This window comes from Passer domesticus, chromosome 8 (assembly GCF_036417665.1).
Source record: "Passer domesticus isolate bPasDom1 chromosome 8, bPasDom1.hap1, whole genome shotgun sequence".
In the NCBI taxonomy this organism is placed as follows: Eukaryota; Metazoa; Chordata; class Aves; order Passeriformes; family Passeridae; genus Passer; species Passer domesticus.
Window position 1 is genome coordinate 3778887 of NC_087481.1, and position 17483 is coordinate 3796369.

General features: G+C 56.7%; 1 protein-coding gene and 1 pseudogene across 1 annotated transcript; one reads left to right on the forward strand and one right to left on the reverse strand.

Annotated features, from left to right (window-relative positions):
- Window positions 1–461: 461 nt before the first annotated feature.
- Window positions 462–6560, reverse strand: LOC135306121 (serine/threonine-protein kinase pim-1-like; the record flags this gene model as incomplete). The annotated part of the gene is made up of 6 exons (XM_064429655.1): window positions 6551–6560; window positions 2364–2470; window positions 2239–2253; window positions 1632–1959; window positions 808–984; window positions 462–541 (listed from the first exon to the last, which is right to left on the reverse strand). Coding segments are annotated over exons 1-6 (717 nt in total), but the record flags the coding sequence as incomplete, so codon positions are not given.
- A 182-nt stretch (window positions 6561–6742) lies between these two features.
- LOC135306122 (zinc finger protein 11-like) overlaps window positions 6743–17483 on the forward strand; it is a 322458-nt pseudogene continuing 311717 nt past the window's right edge.

A 17483-nucleotide genomic window follows, 5' to 3' on the forward strand; every position in this document is an offset into this window, starting at 1 on the left:
TGGAGTTTGGCTTTGAAGAAGGTGCCACAATCAAAGTGCATCACCTTCAACTGCTGGTGGCCAGGTTGAGGAAGAGATTGTCATCCTTCATGTCATCCTTGATGTCATCCTCGCTGTCTCCTGCAGCAGCAGCCCCACCCGGTACAGCTTCTCTGGGGGCTCCTTCTCCTTCCCTGGGGTGAGACCAGGCTGTCAGGGCTCTGCCCAGGGCCCCAGCTGTCAGGGAACCAGGACAAGCAAAACCTGCTTGGATGGCAGCCACCAAGGCTGGGCAGAGCAGCTCAGCTCCAGCACAAGGGCTGCGTGTTCCCATCCCATGACCCTGGTGCAGTGACACGGGCTGGCTTTCTTTGCTTCTCATTGCCAAGGCATGTGTGCAGCTGTAACTTACCAGGGCCCTGCAGCACAGTGTGCCTGTGGCTCTCTCCCTTCTTCTAGGGCAGATGAACATCCTGCATCCAAGGATGACAGAACACCTCTTCTAATGAGGGTCTGGCCAAGGGGTGCATGGATAAACACCACCCAATCAGATTTTGGCACTCTGGGGAGAGAAACCAGAAACTGCCCGTCAGCTGGAGAAGGCTCCTGTCTGCTTTGCCCCACTATTCCCATGCCCAGGCCATGCTGGATGCATGAACTTTCAGAGAACTTTTCAGAGCTGGGCCTGAAGTTTCCCATCAATTCTTGGTTTTGGGGGAGAGCAGGACATGTGCCCCCTCCTCAGCAGCTGCCAGAGCGGGATGCTCCCGAGCCCGCTGCTGTCTCCCAGCACTGGTATTGCACCCATGCCCAGAGAAGAGGATTCACCTGGAGAGAGCCGTTGTGGCAGCGAGAGCTGGCCCCAGCTGAAGTTCCAGCCCCTCCTGAAAGGCATCTTCCCACAGACCATCTGGTGCAGCAGGATGCCCAGGGACCAGATGGTAGCTGGCTCGCCATGGTACCAGCCAAAGCGGGTCCATTCCGGGGGGCTGTATGATGGTGTTCCTGTGGAATACAGATGGAGTTCATCAGGGGGATGCTGCTGCTCCCAGAGCCTGGCCCCAGCATCCCTGGGCAGGTGGGGGCTGCAGCAGTGGCACACAGGGTGACCACTGTCCTCTCACCAGCATCTGGGACTGGTGTACAAACTTGGGATTGCAAAAGAAGCCACTGGTGTGGGAAGGGGACAGTGGAAGCTCTGGCTAGGCGTGACCATGACATGCAAAGGAAATACCCACTGCGTGCTGGGGAAAAACCATGCCCTCATTCTCCCTGCCTGCACTGCCCCAAACATATTATAAAGGCAAGACAAACAGGGCAAGTGGAGCAGTCCAAGCCCTTCCTCTTGCCTGCACACAAACTGGCTGGGACACAGGTTCTGACCTCCCTCTCTGCTACCCTGACCCACGACTGTTTTTGTCAGGCTGGCTGCCCCAGCCCAGCCCCAGTCCTGGGCACAGTGGTGGGCAAAGGCTGCCAGCAGGGCTGGAAGATGGCTCCCCACCCAGCCTTGCTCTAAAGCAACTCAGCTGCAGATTCAGTCCCTTGAGTGGCAGCAAAAGGGAGAATCCCTGCTGCCACACCCAGCTTGGGCTGTGAGATCTTGGGCCGTGAGATGCCAGGAGCGGGAGCACAGCCCTGTGTAGGCTCACCTGCAAAGTGAGTGTAGGCTGTCTCTTGCAGGTAGGTGCCACAGCCAAAGTCAATCAATTTGGCCTGCCCGGTGGCCAGGTCAACCAGGATGTTCTCTGGTTTTATATCGCGGTGCAGGACCCCGCAGCTGGTGCAGTGCCGCACGGCCTCCAGCACCTGCCGGAACAGCTGCCACGCCACCTCCTCGCGCAGGAACCCCCGTGCCCGAATGAAATGCAGGAGGTCCTGAGACTGCTCTGGCCGCTCCAGCACCATCACAATGTTGCTGGGGAGCTCAACCCACTCCAGCAGCTGGATGACACCGGGGAAGCCAGTGGACACCTTGTCCTGCAGCACAACCTCCAGGGGAGCGCTGGTGCCGTCGGGCTGCGGGAGGAGCACGATGCCGTCAGTGGGGCCGATGCCGTGCCAGGGCTGGGCAACCCCTCAGCCAGCCCGGGATGCTCTGTGCCCTGCGATGGCCCCACGCCCGCTCCCCCTCGAGACGTCCTGGTGGCTTCCACCCTGCCGGGGCTTGGATCATCCCCACCCGGCACGGCCCGGCTTCTCCCGCTGTCCCGGCTCACTCATCAGCTCACTCCAGTGCCAGATGCGGTTCCGTGGCACCTTTTTGATGGCGACCTGCAAGACAAGGGGAGCAGCGGGCTCAGCACAACACCCGCCCTGCCGAGCCCCATCCTCCTCCTCCTGCGCCCCCTCCTCCTCCGCCCGCCGCCGGCCCCGCCGCTCACCGGGGCGCCGTCCGAGATCCGCGTCCCCGACCAGACGCTGCCAAATCCGCCGCACCCCAGCAGGGAACCCAGCCGGTACCGCTCCTGCAGGGCCTCCTGCGCCTTTCCTGCGGGTGGGACGCGGCTGTCAGCGCTCGGCCCGGGGCCAGCAACGGCCCCCGAGCGCCCCTCACCCGCCCCGGCCCGGCCATCCCCCGGCGTTCGCTCTTTGCAACGCGACCCGGGAGCCGCGGGGCCGGGGGCCGCGCTGCCGAGCGGCGGAGCTCGGGCGGGGCAAGCCGCAGCGGAGGCGGCGGGAGCGGCGGGGCCGCGTGTGTCCTCCGCGGGCCCCGGGAGGAGCCGGGGCCGGGGCCGGGGCCGGGGTCGGGCCAGGCGGAGCCAAAAGCCGGCGATGCCGCCCCAGGCACTGAACCCCGCCCAGCAGCGCCACCGCCAGCACGGCCAGAGCCGGGCTGGGACCAGGAGGCGGCGGGACGGCCGGGGGCGGGCACGGGGCAGCCCCGCCCGGGGCCGGGGGCGGGCCGGGGGCATGGCCCGGCCCGGCACGGGGAGAGGGAGGCGGGGAGAGGAGGGGAGACCGGGAAAGGGAGAGCGGGAGAGGTACGGGGAAGCGGGAGAGGGAGAGGGAGAGGGAGAGGGAGAGGGAGAGGGAGAGGGAGAGGGAGAGGGAGAGGGAGAGGGAGAGGAGAACGGAATCTAAAGTTTTTTCTCTTGCTGCTGCTGCTGCCGCTGCTGCTGCTGCCGCTGCCGCTGCTGCTGCTGCTGCAACTGAAGCTCCAGGGCCGTTTGTCCCCGTGTCCGTTTGTCCGTTGCCCGCTCCCCCCGCCCCGAGCCCCACGTTCCCCGAGGGCAGCCCCTGAGCCTGTCCAAACACGGGAACTTTGCCGAGTTCAGCCAAGAGCCAGAGTCTGGACTCCTGCACAGTGGCTCAGGAATCCCCTCGGTCGCTGCTGTGCATTGTCCCTGCTGAGGGTCAAACACTCTCAGAGCGTGTTCCCTGAATGCAGAATTTGTACCTGACACAAACACTGCACTTACCTCTCCAACATTGCTTTCCAAGAAAAACAGGGGAAGCCAAACTGTGTGCAGGTCCTGGTATCTTAAAATGTCTAAAACTTGCCAACTCATGGATCTTAGAGGTGAGATCTGTTTGGAATTAATGGGATGGACAACTAGTGCAAGATAGAAAAGGGGAGCATAAAAATAAATTGAGAAAAATGTCTTGAATTGTTTCAATTTTCATTTAATTTCTTAAAAGCTCTTTCAGTTTTTCCAGAATCTTCTCCTCAGTCCTGTTTGCTTTTTCCAAGAACCTTTCCCGGAGAACGAGGTGCAGCTTCTGTCACAAGGTGTGTCACCAACTGCAGCTTTCCACACTGTGTGTGCAGCACAACTCTTGCAGCAAAGCAGGACAAATATTTGAAGAATTTGGCAGCTTGTTCTTTTCTTTTCCTTGTGGGCTGGGCAGTTGTGCCATTGGTAAGGTTTTCATTGTTACTGTTCTACCCTAAGAAAACATGACAGGCTACCAAGAACTCCTGGGGAATGCAAGCCTGACTGAATGCAGAGAAACAATCTGCAGAGCCTGCAGCCAGAAGTGGAGAGCTGTGTGATCATCATTCCAACACCCCCAAGGACATCTTGAAAGTGATCTAGAAGATGAAAATAGGCTGACAGAGGGAGTTTGTTTGTGTGCTCAGTTCAGATTCTGCTACATCTGAAATCAATTCTACAGTCTCCATCTAAATCAAGAGTACAATCAGTTCATGAAAAGCCCCAGAACAATCTGCACCTCTCAGGAGATGACTGAAAGAATCTGTAAAGGAAAAATGCAGGAGAAATGCATTTCTCAGCACTGCAGTATCTGCCTGCCTGAAACCCTCCTCCATTTCCGCCCCATCCCTGGATCTGTTGGTGTCAGTTCTGTATTTGCTGGTGCCTCCGGCCCTGAATCCCCTCATCTACAGCCTGAGGAACCAGGAGCTCAAGGGTTCAGTGTGGAGACTGATGACTGGACATCTTAGGAAGCATTAAACTGATTGCCAATTTCTGCAAATCACTTGTAACAAAATTAATTTTTGATAGTTCTGTTGGTTTGGTTCTTTAATTTCCCTGTCTTTTTTTTTTTTAAATATTCTCCCTAAAGATAGATGATTGTTTCTGCCATTTCTGACTTTGTTTCTCTCCACCTTCCCTGTGGCCACAGACTGTGACAATGAGGAGCAGTGTTCTCAGTGACTTGAAAAGAACTAAAGGATCTCCCAGCAGAGTTTTCTGCAGAGATTCCTCTATTCTTGCCTTCTCTGGAGCTGCAGCAGCAATGTCTGTGTGCAGAGCTGGGGCAGATCAGTGCTGGCACAGCAGCTGTGCCCAGCAGCAGCAGCAGCACTTGGTGTTGCCGGTGCTGCTGCCATGGCCCTGCCCCGCTGCCCTGGTGGCCCTGGTGTTGCTGCAGGGCCTGAGTGCTCTCGGGGCCGGGCACAGTCCTGGGGGTGGCAGTGCCGGGGCTGCAGCAGGGACAGGCCATGGGCACTGCTGGGGCAGCGCTGACGCCTCAGGCCAGGCCCTGGGGGCTGCAGGCTCCTTGCCCAGGCTCTCTCAAGAACACGGCCAGGCCAATGCTCAGCACAGAAAATCCCCAGGGTGAGCAGCCCCAGGCTGGCCGTGGGCAGGCTGGGGGCAAACAGCATGGCTGGGGCTCTGCAAGGGCCCTGGGTGAGACGGGAAGGAGCAGCAGAGCAGGGGCTGATCCATCCCCAGTGCGCTGCACAGCCCAGGGCAGCGTCCCAGAGCATCCTGATGGAGCTGCCAACAACATCCCCCCTCTGCAGCCCTGGCCTCTCCCCCAGCTCACAGAGATGCCCCATCCTTGCAGGCACAGCCACGGCAGCACTGGCTCAGGAGCCCCTGTTTGCATTGCACAGAGCAGGCAGGAGCACCCTCCTGCTGCTGTGGGGACATGAACCTGAGGGAGCACAAATGCCATCAGCCCCTGGAGCCAGCAAGGGCTGGGGGACACCAGGGAAACCACTCAGCTTTGTCCTGGCCTCTGCAGTCAGCCAGAAAGTTTTTTCCCATCAGCTGGGAGTTTCCTGTGCCACTGCAGACGCTGTTGCTCAGAGCCAGATCTGCCTGGCAGCCACCCCGAAACTGCCACAAGCATTTCATTTGCTTCACCTTTGCTTTTACTCTTCCCTTGTACAAATTTCTTCCTATTGCCCACCCCTGTCCCCTCCCCTGCAAACAGCCCATCCCTGTTGGCCCTTTCCTCTCTGGCCCCACTCTCCAGTGTAGTTCTTGACTTGGCACCATGGGAACGTCCCTTGGGGAGCAGGATCATCCTCCAAGTGCTGCAGGAATTGTCTGCAGGCTCCTGCAGTGCCTGGTGCTGCTCCCTTGCCAGAGGCACCCCAGGCCAGGGGGGCACATCTGGGCTGCTGTGTCTGCCTGTGGGGCTCCCTGTTCTGGGCAATGAGGAGGAGCTGCAGAGGCTCTGCAGGACTGACAGGATGGGCTTTGGGGCTGGGAGGAGAAGCTGAGGCACCTGGGCTGCTGGAGCTTCTGAAGAGGAGGCCTAGGGCTCATCCTGCACCTGCTCCAAGGGTGGTTTCAGACAATCCCAGAATCAGCAAGGCTGGAAAAGACCTTGGAGATCATCAAGTCCAACCTGTGCCCTGACACTGCCTTGTCTCCCCTGAGCCTCCTCTTCTCCTGGATAAAATATCCCAGCAGATCCCTCTGGCGTTCCTCAGAGGACTTGTGTTCAAGACCCCTCCCCAGCCTTGTTGCCCTTCTCTGGACATGCTCCAGCCCCTCCATGTCCTTCCTAAATTGGGGGTCCCAGAACTGGACACAGCACTCAAGGTGCTGCCCAACCAGTGCTGAGCACAGGGGAAGAATCACTGCCCTGCTCCGCTGGCCACACCATTCCTGATCCAGGCCAGGAGCCATTGGCCTTCTTGGCCACCTGGGCACACTGCTGCCTCGTGTCCAGCCTGCTGTCCATCAGTCCCTGCAGGTCCCTTTCTGCCTGGCTGCTGTCCAGCCACTCTGTCCCCAGCCTGTAGTGCTGCAGGGGTTGTTGTGGCCAAAGTGCAGGACCTGGCACTTGGACTTGTTAAATCTCACCTTGTTGGATTTGTTTCCTGGATCCAGCCTGTCCAGGGCCCTGTGCAGAGCCCTCCTACCCTCCAGCATATCCACACTCACACCCAACTTGGTGTCACCACATTTCCTTGAGGCCCCAGAGTGTCACAATGGTCTTCATGATTCCATGAGGCCTCCCGGAGTCACAATGTCCCTTTGCTTCCATGGAACCCCTTGGTGTCACAAAGTCCCTTGGATCCTTGGGCCCCACAGTGTCACAATGGTGCCATGGTCCCCCAAGGCCCTGCAGTGTCCCAGTGGATCCTTGGTTCCATGAGATCTGGCAGTGCAGCAATGCTCTCCTTGGTACCCACTGTCTTTTATACCTCTCACTGTCAGACAATAGAAGGACACCTGGTAGATGAAGGGGAGTGGGAGTAGATATCTACTCGAGGAAGTAATAATAAAAATTCCTCCTGACCCCCACTCCCAAGCCAGGTGTCACTTCAGAACAGGTATGAGCCCCTGGATCTGGAGAGTCAGCCACATGATTTAGAAGAAAATTATCTGTCCATTGAGCCTCCCAATTATGATTCATCTGTGAGGATTACCACCTCTAACATCAAAAAGGAAAGAAGTATAATCGTGGTGAGTGACTCCCTTCTGAGGGGAACAGAGGGCCCATATATGAACCGGACCCACCCCACAGAGAGGTCTGCTGCCTCCCTGGGGCCCGGGTACAGGATATCACTGAGAGACTGCCTGGGCTGATTCAGCCCTCTGATGATTAGCCACTGCTGATACTCCAGGCTGGCAGTGATGAGACTGAAAAGAGGAGTGTCAGGGCAATTAAAAGGGACTTTAGGGCACTGGGACAAGTGGTTAATAGGACAGGGGCACAGGTAGTCTTTTCCTCAGTCCCTTTGGTCTCTGAAAAAAACTGTGAAAGCAATAGGAGATCTGACATCATCAACAAGTGGCTCAAGGTTTGGTGTCATCAGCAGAATTTTGGAATCTTTGGTCATGGGGCAACTTTTACAGCACCCGCTGGAACCAGATGGGCTCCATCTCTCTCTTAAGGGCTTTTGCTCATTAAGGTTTTTAGCTCATGAACTAGCAGAACTTGTTGAGAGGGCTTTAAACTAGGTCTGAAGGGGGAAGGGGATGCAGCTGGGCTCTCTGGAAGCAGGCCCAAGGGTGGTAAGCCTGTGTTTGGGGTGAAATCAGCAGCCCAGCTGAGGTGCATGGATACCTGTGCATGCAGCATGGGTAACAAACAGGAAGAGCTGCAGGCCATGGTCCAGCAGCAGAGCTGTGGTGTAATTGCCATCACAGAAATGTGGTGGGATGACTCACATGGCTGGAGTGCTGCACTGGATGGCTACAAGCTCTTCAGGAGAGAGGGGAAGGGGAGAAGAGATGGAGGGGTGGCCCTTTATATTAGGGAGGCTTTGGACACCATAGGTCTTGAAAGTAATGATAATGGAATTGAATGCCTGTGGGTGAGAATTAGGGGGAAGGCTAACAAGGCTGACACCCTACTGGGAGTCTGTTATCGTCCACCCAGCCTGGAAGAAGAGGTGGACAACTCATTCTATAAGCAGCTAGAGAATGTTTCAGACTCCTCAGCCTTTGTTCTTGTTGGTGATTTCAACTTGCCAGACATTTGCTGGGTGCTTTATACAACTGAAAAGAGGCAGTCCAGGATATTTTTAGAGTGTGTGGAGGACAACCTTTTGTAACAGCTGGTGTGTGAGCCCACTAAGGGAGGGGCTGTGTTAGATCTTGTTGTTTGGAAATAGAGATGGGCTGGTGGGAGATGTGGTGGTTGGAGGCCACTTGGGCCAGAGTGATTGTGAAATTATAAAATTATCAATATTTGGTGAAGTCAAGAGGAACATCAATAAGACTCTTACACTGGACTTTGGAGGGCAGACTTTGGCTTCTTAGGAGACTTAAGAGTTCCTTGGGAAGCAGCCTTAAAAACAAAGGAGTTCAGGAAAGGTGGGCGTGCTTCAAAACAGAGATCTGGACGGCACAGCAAACAACTGCCCCTGTGTGCTGAAATATGAGTCAATGAGGCAAACATGCAGCCTGGATTGGCAAGGAGGTTGTGAAGGAATTTAGGAATAAAAAAGAGAATGTATCATCTTTGGAAGGAAGGTCAGGTCTCTCAGGAAGTATTTAAGGGGAATGCTGCTAGAACATGTAGAAAAAAAAATTGGGAGGCCAAAGATCAGTTTGAACTTAAAATGGCAACTTCAGAAAAGGATAATAAAAAATGTTTTTACAAATGTATTAATGGTAAAAGGAAGAGTAAGACCAAGCTCTGTTCTATACTGGATGAGGGAGAAAACTTAGTAACTGCAGATGAGGAGAAGGCTGAAGTGCTTAACGCCTTCTTTGCCTCAGTCTTTGGTGGGAAGATGGCTTGTCCCCAGGACAGCTGTCCTCTTGTGTTGGTAGATGGTGCCAGGGAACAGAATGGTCCCCCCATTATCCAAGAGGAGGCAGTCAGAGAACTGCTGAGATGCTTGGATGTTCATAAATCCATGGGACCAGATGGGATCCACCCTAGGGTGATGAGGGAGCTGGCAGATGAGCTTGCCAAGCCACCCTCCATAATTTACCAGCAGTCCTGGCTCACTGCTGAGGTTCCAGATGACTGGAAGCTGCCCAATGTGACACCCATTCACAAGAAGAGTGGGAAGGAGGATCCTGGTAATTACAGGCCAGTCAGCCTGACCTCAGTACCCAGTAAGGAAATGGAACAGTTTATACTGAGTGTCATCACCCAGCACTTCCAGCATGGCCAGGGTATCAGACCCAGCCAGCAGGGGTTCAGGAGGGGTAGGTCATGTTTGACCAACCTGGTCTCTTTTTATGACCAGGTGACCCTCCTGGTGGATGCAGGAAAGGCTGTGGATGTGTCTATTTGGACTCCAGCAAGGCCTTTGGCACTGTCTCCCACAGCTCACTCCTGGAAAAGCTGCAGCCCAGGGCTGGGACAGGATCACTCTGTGCTGGGTTCAGAACTGGCTGCATGGCCGGCCCAGAGAGTGCTGGTGAGCGCTGCTGCATCCAGCTGGCAGCCAGGCACCAGTGCTGTCCCTCAGGGCTCTGTGCTGGGGCTAGCTCTGTTCAATACTTTTATTGATGATATGGATGAGGGGATTGAGTCTTTCATTAGTAAATCTGCAGATGACACTGAGCTGGGAGCATGTGTTCATCTGTTGGAAGGTAGGAGGGCTGTGCAGGGAGACCTGGAATGGTTGGATGGATTGGCAGAGTCCAATAAGATGGAGTTTAATAACTCCAAATGCCCAGTCCTGCACTTTAGCCACAATAACCCCCTGCAATGCCAGAGGCTGGGGATGGTGTGGCTGGACTGTGCCCAGGCAGAAAGGGACATGCAGGGACTGATGGACAGCAGGCTGGACATGAGCCAGCAGTGTGCCCAGGTGGCCAAGAAGGCCAATGGCTCCTGGCCTGGATCAGGAAGGTGTGGCCAGCAGGAGCAGGGAGCTCATTCTTCCCCTGCACTTGGCACTGGTGTACTTGGCATTCTTCCCCTGGACTGGCACCGTACCTCGAGTGCTGTGTCCAGTTCTGGGCCCCCAATTTAGGCAGGATATGGAGGGGCTGGAGCGTGTCCAGAGAAGGGCAACAAGGCTGGTGAGGGGTGTGGAGCACAAGTCCTGTGAGAAATGACTGAAGGGGCCGGGGATGTTTATCCTGGAGAAGAGAAAACACAGAGGTGACCTGATCACTCTCTACACATTCCTGAAAGGTGGCTGTAGTCAGGTGTGGGTCGGTCTCTTTCTCCAGACAACAACTGACAGAATCAGAGGACACAGTCTTAAGCTGAACTAGGGGAAATACAGGTTGGATGTTAGGAAAACTTTTTTACAAAAAGCGTGATAAAGTATTGGATTGCTTTGCCCAGGATGTTGGAGTCACCACCTGTGGATGTGTTTTAAAATGACTGGATGTGGCACTTAGTGCCATAGTCTAGTTGGGGTGGTGTTAGGACTGGGATGGACCCAGTGCTCTTGAAGGTCTCTTCCAACCCAGTAATTCTGTGATTCTGTGACTCGATGATGCCAAAGGGTTCCCTGCCAGCTCAGCCCCTTCTGCAATTCTCACCCTTTGGCTCAGCCTTTATGCTCCCTCAAGGCGCTGGCAGAGCTGTTGGGGACAGGGCAGGAGTGGGGCAGCCCCAGCATTCCCCTGTGTGTGACACCCCAGCGGTGACAGCCCCAGCGTTCCCCTGTCTGTGACACCCCCATGGGCTGGGAGGGGGCCCAGCCCAGGGGTCCCGCAGAGCCTCCCTGCTCCAGAGCCGCAGCTGCGACAGCGGGGCAGCTGCCGGGATCGCTGTGCCAGGGACGGGCCGCAGCTGGGGCTTCCGAGGGGCTGGGCTGGAGCAGCTTTTTGTCCCGATGCACCGGAGGCATTGCCGCGGGGCTGGGGTCCCTGGGAAGGCGCAGCAGGACAGGGTGGCAGGGGCTGGTTTGTGGATTTGTTGCTGGGATATTTTGTTGGCGGCCCCGGGCGGGCTGTGGGAGCCGGGAGCGGCCGGGCGGGCCCGGAGCCGCCCCTCGGGCCGGGAGCCCCGGGCAGAGCTCTGTGCTCGGGGGGCCGGGCCGGGCAAAGGCTGAGAGAGAGCGGGGGAAGCGCTGGCACAGAGGCCCCGGGCTTGCCGTGCCCCCCTGGCCACGCAGCCGGGCTCAGGGCCGCCTCGCTCAGAGCCGGCCCCGGCTGCGGGGGTCCCCAGGGCTCCCTGGGCAGGGGGCGGCGGGGGCTGCCGGAGCTCCGTGCCCGGCGCTGGGCGCGGCTGCTGAGGCAGCAGAGGATGCAGGGTCCCCCCGTGCTGGGGCTGGCTCTGCCCGGCCCAGGGGCTGCACTGTCAGCCCAGAGCCACCTGGGGATCGCCCGGGACCGGCAGGGCTGGCAGGGAAACCAGCACTGGGGGGAGCAGAAACGGGCAATGCCAGACCTGGGGGTGCTCCAGGAGCCTGGACATGTTGGCAGCAAGGACAGGGGGGAGCCATGGATACCCCAGGACCCTGAAACAGGGACCCCGGACAGTGCTGAGCCCTGGAACGCCTGTGATGCCAAAGTGGTGAGCCCAGAGAAGGGGAACCTGTGGGATTGCCAGGAGCCCCAGCAGCCCAGAGAGGGGGAACACCAATACAAACCTGACCCACAGCAACCCAGACAGGGGGGCCTCCAGGAGCCCAAAGTAGAGAGACCAGAGAGGAGAAACCAAGGTTGGGTGTTTTTGCTGAATCTTGGTCATGTGTGCATTTTGGGGGACTGAATCTCGGTGTTTTGGGGTTTACTTGGGCACCAGATTCCAGTGACTTCTAGAGTGTGCAGGCAGAGGGGCCCAACACTGGGAACTGTAATACCTCAGGGCAAAGGTGACCAGGGTCAGAGAGAGACACCCCTCTGAGGACAATGCTCTCACCATCAGCATTTGCAGGCTCATGTGAATGCTGCAGGCTTCATTGGTATCACCCAGTCCAGCTGCCCTTTTTTCCTTATATGTACTCCCCCTAGAATGTTCTCCCCTTTCTTGTCCCCCATTGGTCCCGGTTTACTGCAATGCTCCGCCCCTGTTACCTCATTGGTTCCCCAGTTGGCTGCCCCTCCTCTGCGCCACCTGTGCTCAGTTCCCATTGGCCCTTGGCCCTCAGACCCGCCCCTTTCCCCCCTTATCAAACCCTGTGTCCTCAGCCCCTTTTGTTTCTGTGCGTGGACCCTCTGCATTGCAATAAACTGTGTTTGGAGCTGTGCACACAGACCTGCCTCTGGCCTTGTCCATCAGCAGGTTAAGCAAGCGTGCTCCGGGCTCTGGGAGTGCAGGTTGCTCACAGGGGCTCGTTGTGGATGTGCCACAACAGTGGAGATGGACTTGGGCAGGAGGATCCCCCTAACCCAATGTGCTCATACATTATGTTTCTCCCCAAACCAGGATTTCCCATTCCCAAACCCTGGCCGAATGGAGGGGGTGGCTGTAAGGAAGAGGAAGAAGCCCCGTGACACCGAGACAGGTGAGGCAGAAGTCAGTGCCCCTTTCCCTCTCTCTCCTGCTCCATCTCCCAGCCCAGCATGGCTGTAAGACAACCTCGCTGCTAACGCCATCCTGCTGGGGATGCACTGGGGAGATCTCCTTCCCCTTCCCTATTGCACAGAGTCAAATCCCATCCTCTCCTTGTTCTTCCTCCCCCAGAGAAGGAGCTGAGGATGGAGACCAGGGAGGACAAATCCCCACAGCAGAACCTCATGGCAGAGGCTGTTCTGAATGATGCCACAGGGCAGAAACCCAAGGGGGAGGAAAAGCCTCGGAGATCCCACAGGAGGAGGGCCTGCAAATCCAGCCCAGGGTGCTCTGAGGGGGAAAGACCCACCCTGTTCCAGGAAGGTGGACAGAGCTTCAGGCAGAGCTCAAAGCTGTTCTCCCGTGAGCAGCTTCATGATGGGGAGAAGCCCTATAAGTGCTTGGAGTGTGGAGCTTCAGGCAGAGCTCCCACCTCCTCTGCCACCAGATGATCCACACTGGGGAATGGGCCTACGAGTGTGGGGAATGTGGGAAGGGCTTCAGGTGCAGCTCAGAACTCGTGAGGCACGAACGCATCCACACTGGGGAGAAGCCCTATGAGTGTCCCCAGTGCCAGAAGAGGTTTGCCACCAGCTCCAATCTCCTCCTGCATGAGCAGATTCACACCAAGGAGAAGCCCTTCCGCTGCCCTGACTGCAGGAAGGGCTTCAAGAACAACTCCAACCTCATCAGACACCGGCGCATCCACACCAGGGAGAGGCCCTACAAGTGTCCCCAGTGTGGGAAGAAGTTTCAGACCAGCTCCAATCTCCTCCTGCATGAGCGGATTCACACCGAGGAGAGGCCCTTCTGCTGCCCTGACTGCGGGAAGGGCTTCAAGCACAACTCGACCCTCATCACCCACCGGCGCATCCACAGTGGGGAGAGGCCCTACGAGTGTCCCCAGTGTGGGAAGAGCTTCACCCAGAGCTCTCACTTGACCCAACACCGACGGAGGCACCAGTAAGGGAAGCCCTGCAAATGCCGTAGTTGCAGGAAGAGCTTCATGCCCAGTTGCAGCTTCATCCCCCATTGTAAGACCCATGTTGGGAAGAGCCCTGGTGATCAATGGTCCCTGTGATACATGCTGGGAAGACACCTGTACCTTTTCCTACCCTTGCCAACGACATGATGTGGGATCAGATAACATGAGGATCAGGCCATGGCCCTGTCCTTACATTCACTCCCATCTCTAGTCAGTGCTAGGAGCACGAAAGAGACTCCCTGTCTCCCTGAAGAGAAGGGTGTCCTTTCCAGGAGCGAGGATAAACATGGTTGGGTAGAGGCAGTCAGTGGTAATGTAGCTTTTCCTGCAAATCCTTTCTCTTATTCCTTGCTGTTATCGATATTGTTTCTGTTCTTGTTTGTTCTTTGTCTTGTTGCTATTCCCGATAAATTGTTCTTAACCCAGCCCAGGATCTTTGCCTTTTGTTCTTTCCATGGGAGGCAGGAGGGCAGTGAGGGCAGCGTGGTTTTAGCTGGAGCAGGAAATTGGGGACCCGAATTAAACCTCAGCTGGTGGAAACCAAGCCCTGGTGGCCATGGCAACAGCCTTGGGAGCAGGTCCCTGGCTGGGGCTGTGGGAACCTCTTCCCTCTGGTGCCCAGGGACAGGACTGGAGGGAACAGCCGCAGCTGAGTCAGGGCAGGCTCAGGTTGGATCTCAGGAAAAGGTTTTTCCCCAGAGGCTGCTGGGGCAGTGCCCAGGCTCCCCAGGGAAGGCTCCCAGCTCCAGGGCTCTCTGAGCTCCAGCAGCATTTGGACAGTGCTGCCAGGCCCAGGCTGGCATTGTTGGGGTGTCCTGTGCAGGGCCAGCAGTTGGACTCCAGGATCCTGATGGGTCCCTCCCAGCTCAGCCAGTTCTGTGGTTCTGGGATCCCATGACCCTGGGGATGGGGCTGCCAATGCTTGCCATGGCAACGGGCTCTGGCTGCAGGCCTGAGCTGGTGTCCATGGCAACCACCCCTGGCATGGGGTGTGCATGGAGCTGCCAAGGGACTGAGCATGGCAACAGGGGGCTGGGAATGGTTGCCATGGAAACTGACCATAGCAACAGGGGGCTGGGGTGGTTGCCATGGAAACTGACCATAGCAACAGGGGGCTGGGGATGGATGCCATGGAAACTGACCATAGCAACAGGGTCCTGGTCATGGTTGCCTGCTAAGGATCAGATTTGTCACAGACCCTTAGAGGGGTTCCATGGGGACTTTCCAAGAGTCTCCAGCCTGTTCAAGAGCTGGAATGTCACAGGCAGAGACAGGGGCTCCATGAACACCTCCCAGGGGTTTCTGGGGATGGTAAAGAGCCCTGTGCTCAGAGGCAGTCACAGCAATTCCATGGTGACCTCCCAGGGCTGCAAAGGCACCAATATGTCACAGGCACTCACGGGGGCTCCACGGTGACATCCCAGGAGTCCCCAGGCTGCCAAAGAGCCGAGGTGTCCCAGACACTCACAGGGGTTCCTGTCATGGGCACAGTGGGAGCTTCAGGCACAAGCTTTATTTCTTTAATGGAGAAATTCCTGTTGAGACATGAGATGGAGAAATGACCCGCAACAGCCACCATGGATCTTCAAACCCCTGCAGGGCCCCTACACTTCTAAAAGTCCTTTTAATACAGGAGACTGGGAGTGGTTGGATCCCATCCCAGCCCCAGACAGTTTCAGAGGTGTAAAGATTGGACAGGTAGAATTGAACCTTTATGCAATTTGTCCCACAGGATTAACAATGGAATACCAGATAAATTTCTATTAATACAGCTCGGATTGCTTCTGATCATGATTAGAAGAAAGAACTTAACCACAGTTATTTACACCACAGTACAGGACCTATAGCAATTATTAGAATATGCTGCTCTAGGAAGCAATTTTGATGTCAACAGGGCCTTGCTGGAGTTGTTGGAGCCCATTGCAGGCAGAGCCTCCTGCTCCAGCAGGAACTGCCTTTCCTGTGCCATCAGCAGGGCAGGTCCCGCTGCAGGAAAAGCCCCAGGCCAGCCCCAGCACAGGGAAGGGCTCGGGCACAAGGGCAGAGTGCCGTGCTGGGAGCTGTGCCAGGCAGAGCCTGAGGCACCAAAGGCACCTTGGCAGCAGCAGCTGCTTGCAGGGCATGGCCAGAAGCCTCCCTTGGCAGCCTGGCCTGGTGGCTAGCACTGCAGAGCTGCTGCCTCGGGGCTCATTTCTGCCTGGGCTCTGAAAAGCCACTTCTGCTCCAGGAGCCTGCCTGGGAAGCCATTGGCCCCAGCACCTTGGGGACAAGATGTGAATGAGAAAACTCTTCATGCCAGCAGAGACAAGGCAGGGGCAGAGGAAAGAGGAGAGCCAGGCCCAGGGGACAGGGCTGCCATGGTGATTGCTGTGAGGTCACTGCCCCTGCAGCAGCCTGGCTGCCCTCAGCAGACATTCTGGCCACAAGCATTGTGAGGGCACCCAGCACATCAGAGAACCCACACAACAGGAATTCTGTGCTTGGGGATGAGAGGGTTTTAGTGGGTCAGGTTACACAAAGCTCCTGCTCTTGGATTCCTGGGACTGGGAGATTTCCCAATTCCTGGGATGGGGCATCCACTTTTCGGGAAAAACAGTTGCAATTTTGTACCACTCATAATTGCAAAATTTTTTTTCTGTCTAACAAATGTAAATCCACCCTCATTCAGTTTAGAGATATTGACCATTTTTCTGTCACTGCAAGATTTGGGAGAAAATAACTTTGACCAGTATTTTTCCATTTTCACAGACCTTGGAGAAGACCCAAAAATCTCCCAAGGTGGGGTGTGGAGGCCTGATCCCATAACCAGAAGGGAGAGGCTGCAGGCTCTGGGCTCAGTGGTGTGGAGACTGAGGACAACAGTAGTAGCCTAGGAGGGATTGAAGGGTGGTTTCAGAGAGGCTGGAGCTTTTCTTCACTGTATCAAACAGAGAGAGGCACCAAGTGCAGCTGGGGTGGTCCAGACTGGACACCAGGAGAAAGGAATTTCCCTGCCAGGGCAGGGCTGTGGTGCAGCACGTCCCCCAGAAGGAGCCTGGAGCAGCCCAAGGCTTTGTGTGGGCAGGCAGAGGCAGGCAGGAGGCAGAGCTGTCAGCAAAGGAAGGGGCCAGCCAGGTGGGGCAGCCGGGGGATGACGACAGCCTGCAGGGACAGAGGCACAGGGCAGGGACACCGTAGGACAGCCTGGGCTGCACAGGGCACAGGGATGGGCAGCAGCTGCAAGGCCCTGACAGAGCCACCTTGGGCAGCACTTGGGCCATGGCAGACACAAAGAGCACCAAAGCCCCAGAGGGTCATTAAAGTCCTGCTGCTGTGTCTGTGCTGCTGAGCTGTGCCGGGCTCCTGGCCCAGAGGCAGCTCCTGGCAAGGGCAGCGCTGCAGAGAGACAGCTCTGGCCAGGAGCAGCTCCTGTGCACAGCCCAGCAGGGCTGGGGCACTGCCAGGGCAGCTCAGGGACACCAGCAGGGCACAGCCAGAGCTGACAGGGGCTCAGCACTGGCAGGGGCTGGGGGATGTCCCAGAGGGGGCTGTGTCACAGCGGCACCTCTGTGGCTGTGTCCTAGAGGCACAGGGCAGCTGTGATGCCAACAAGGGGCTGTGTGACAGCACAGAGTGGGCTGTGTGAGGTCATTGGTTGGGCTATGACATCACAGAGTTTATTGTGTGAGGTCATAGAGCAGCTATGGACATCATAGAGGGGGCTGTGTGATGTTACAGAGCAGGCTGTGACATCATGGCATGGCTGTATGGCATCATAGAGCAGGCTGTGATGTGAAAGTGTGTGCTGTGACATTACGGAGTGGCAGTGTGACATCACAGGGATGGTTTAGTGACATCACTGAGGGGGTTGTGACATCACAGAGCTTGCTGAGATGTCACTGAGTAGGATATGAGGCCATGGAGCAAACTCTGCTATCATGGAGGGTGGTTCTCTGACATCACA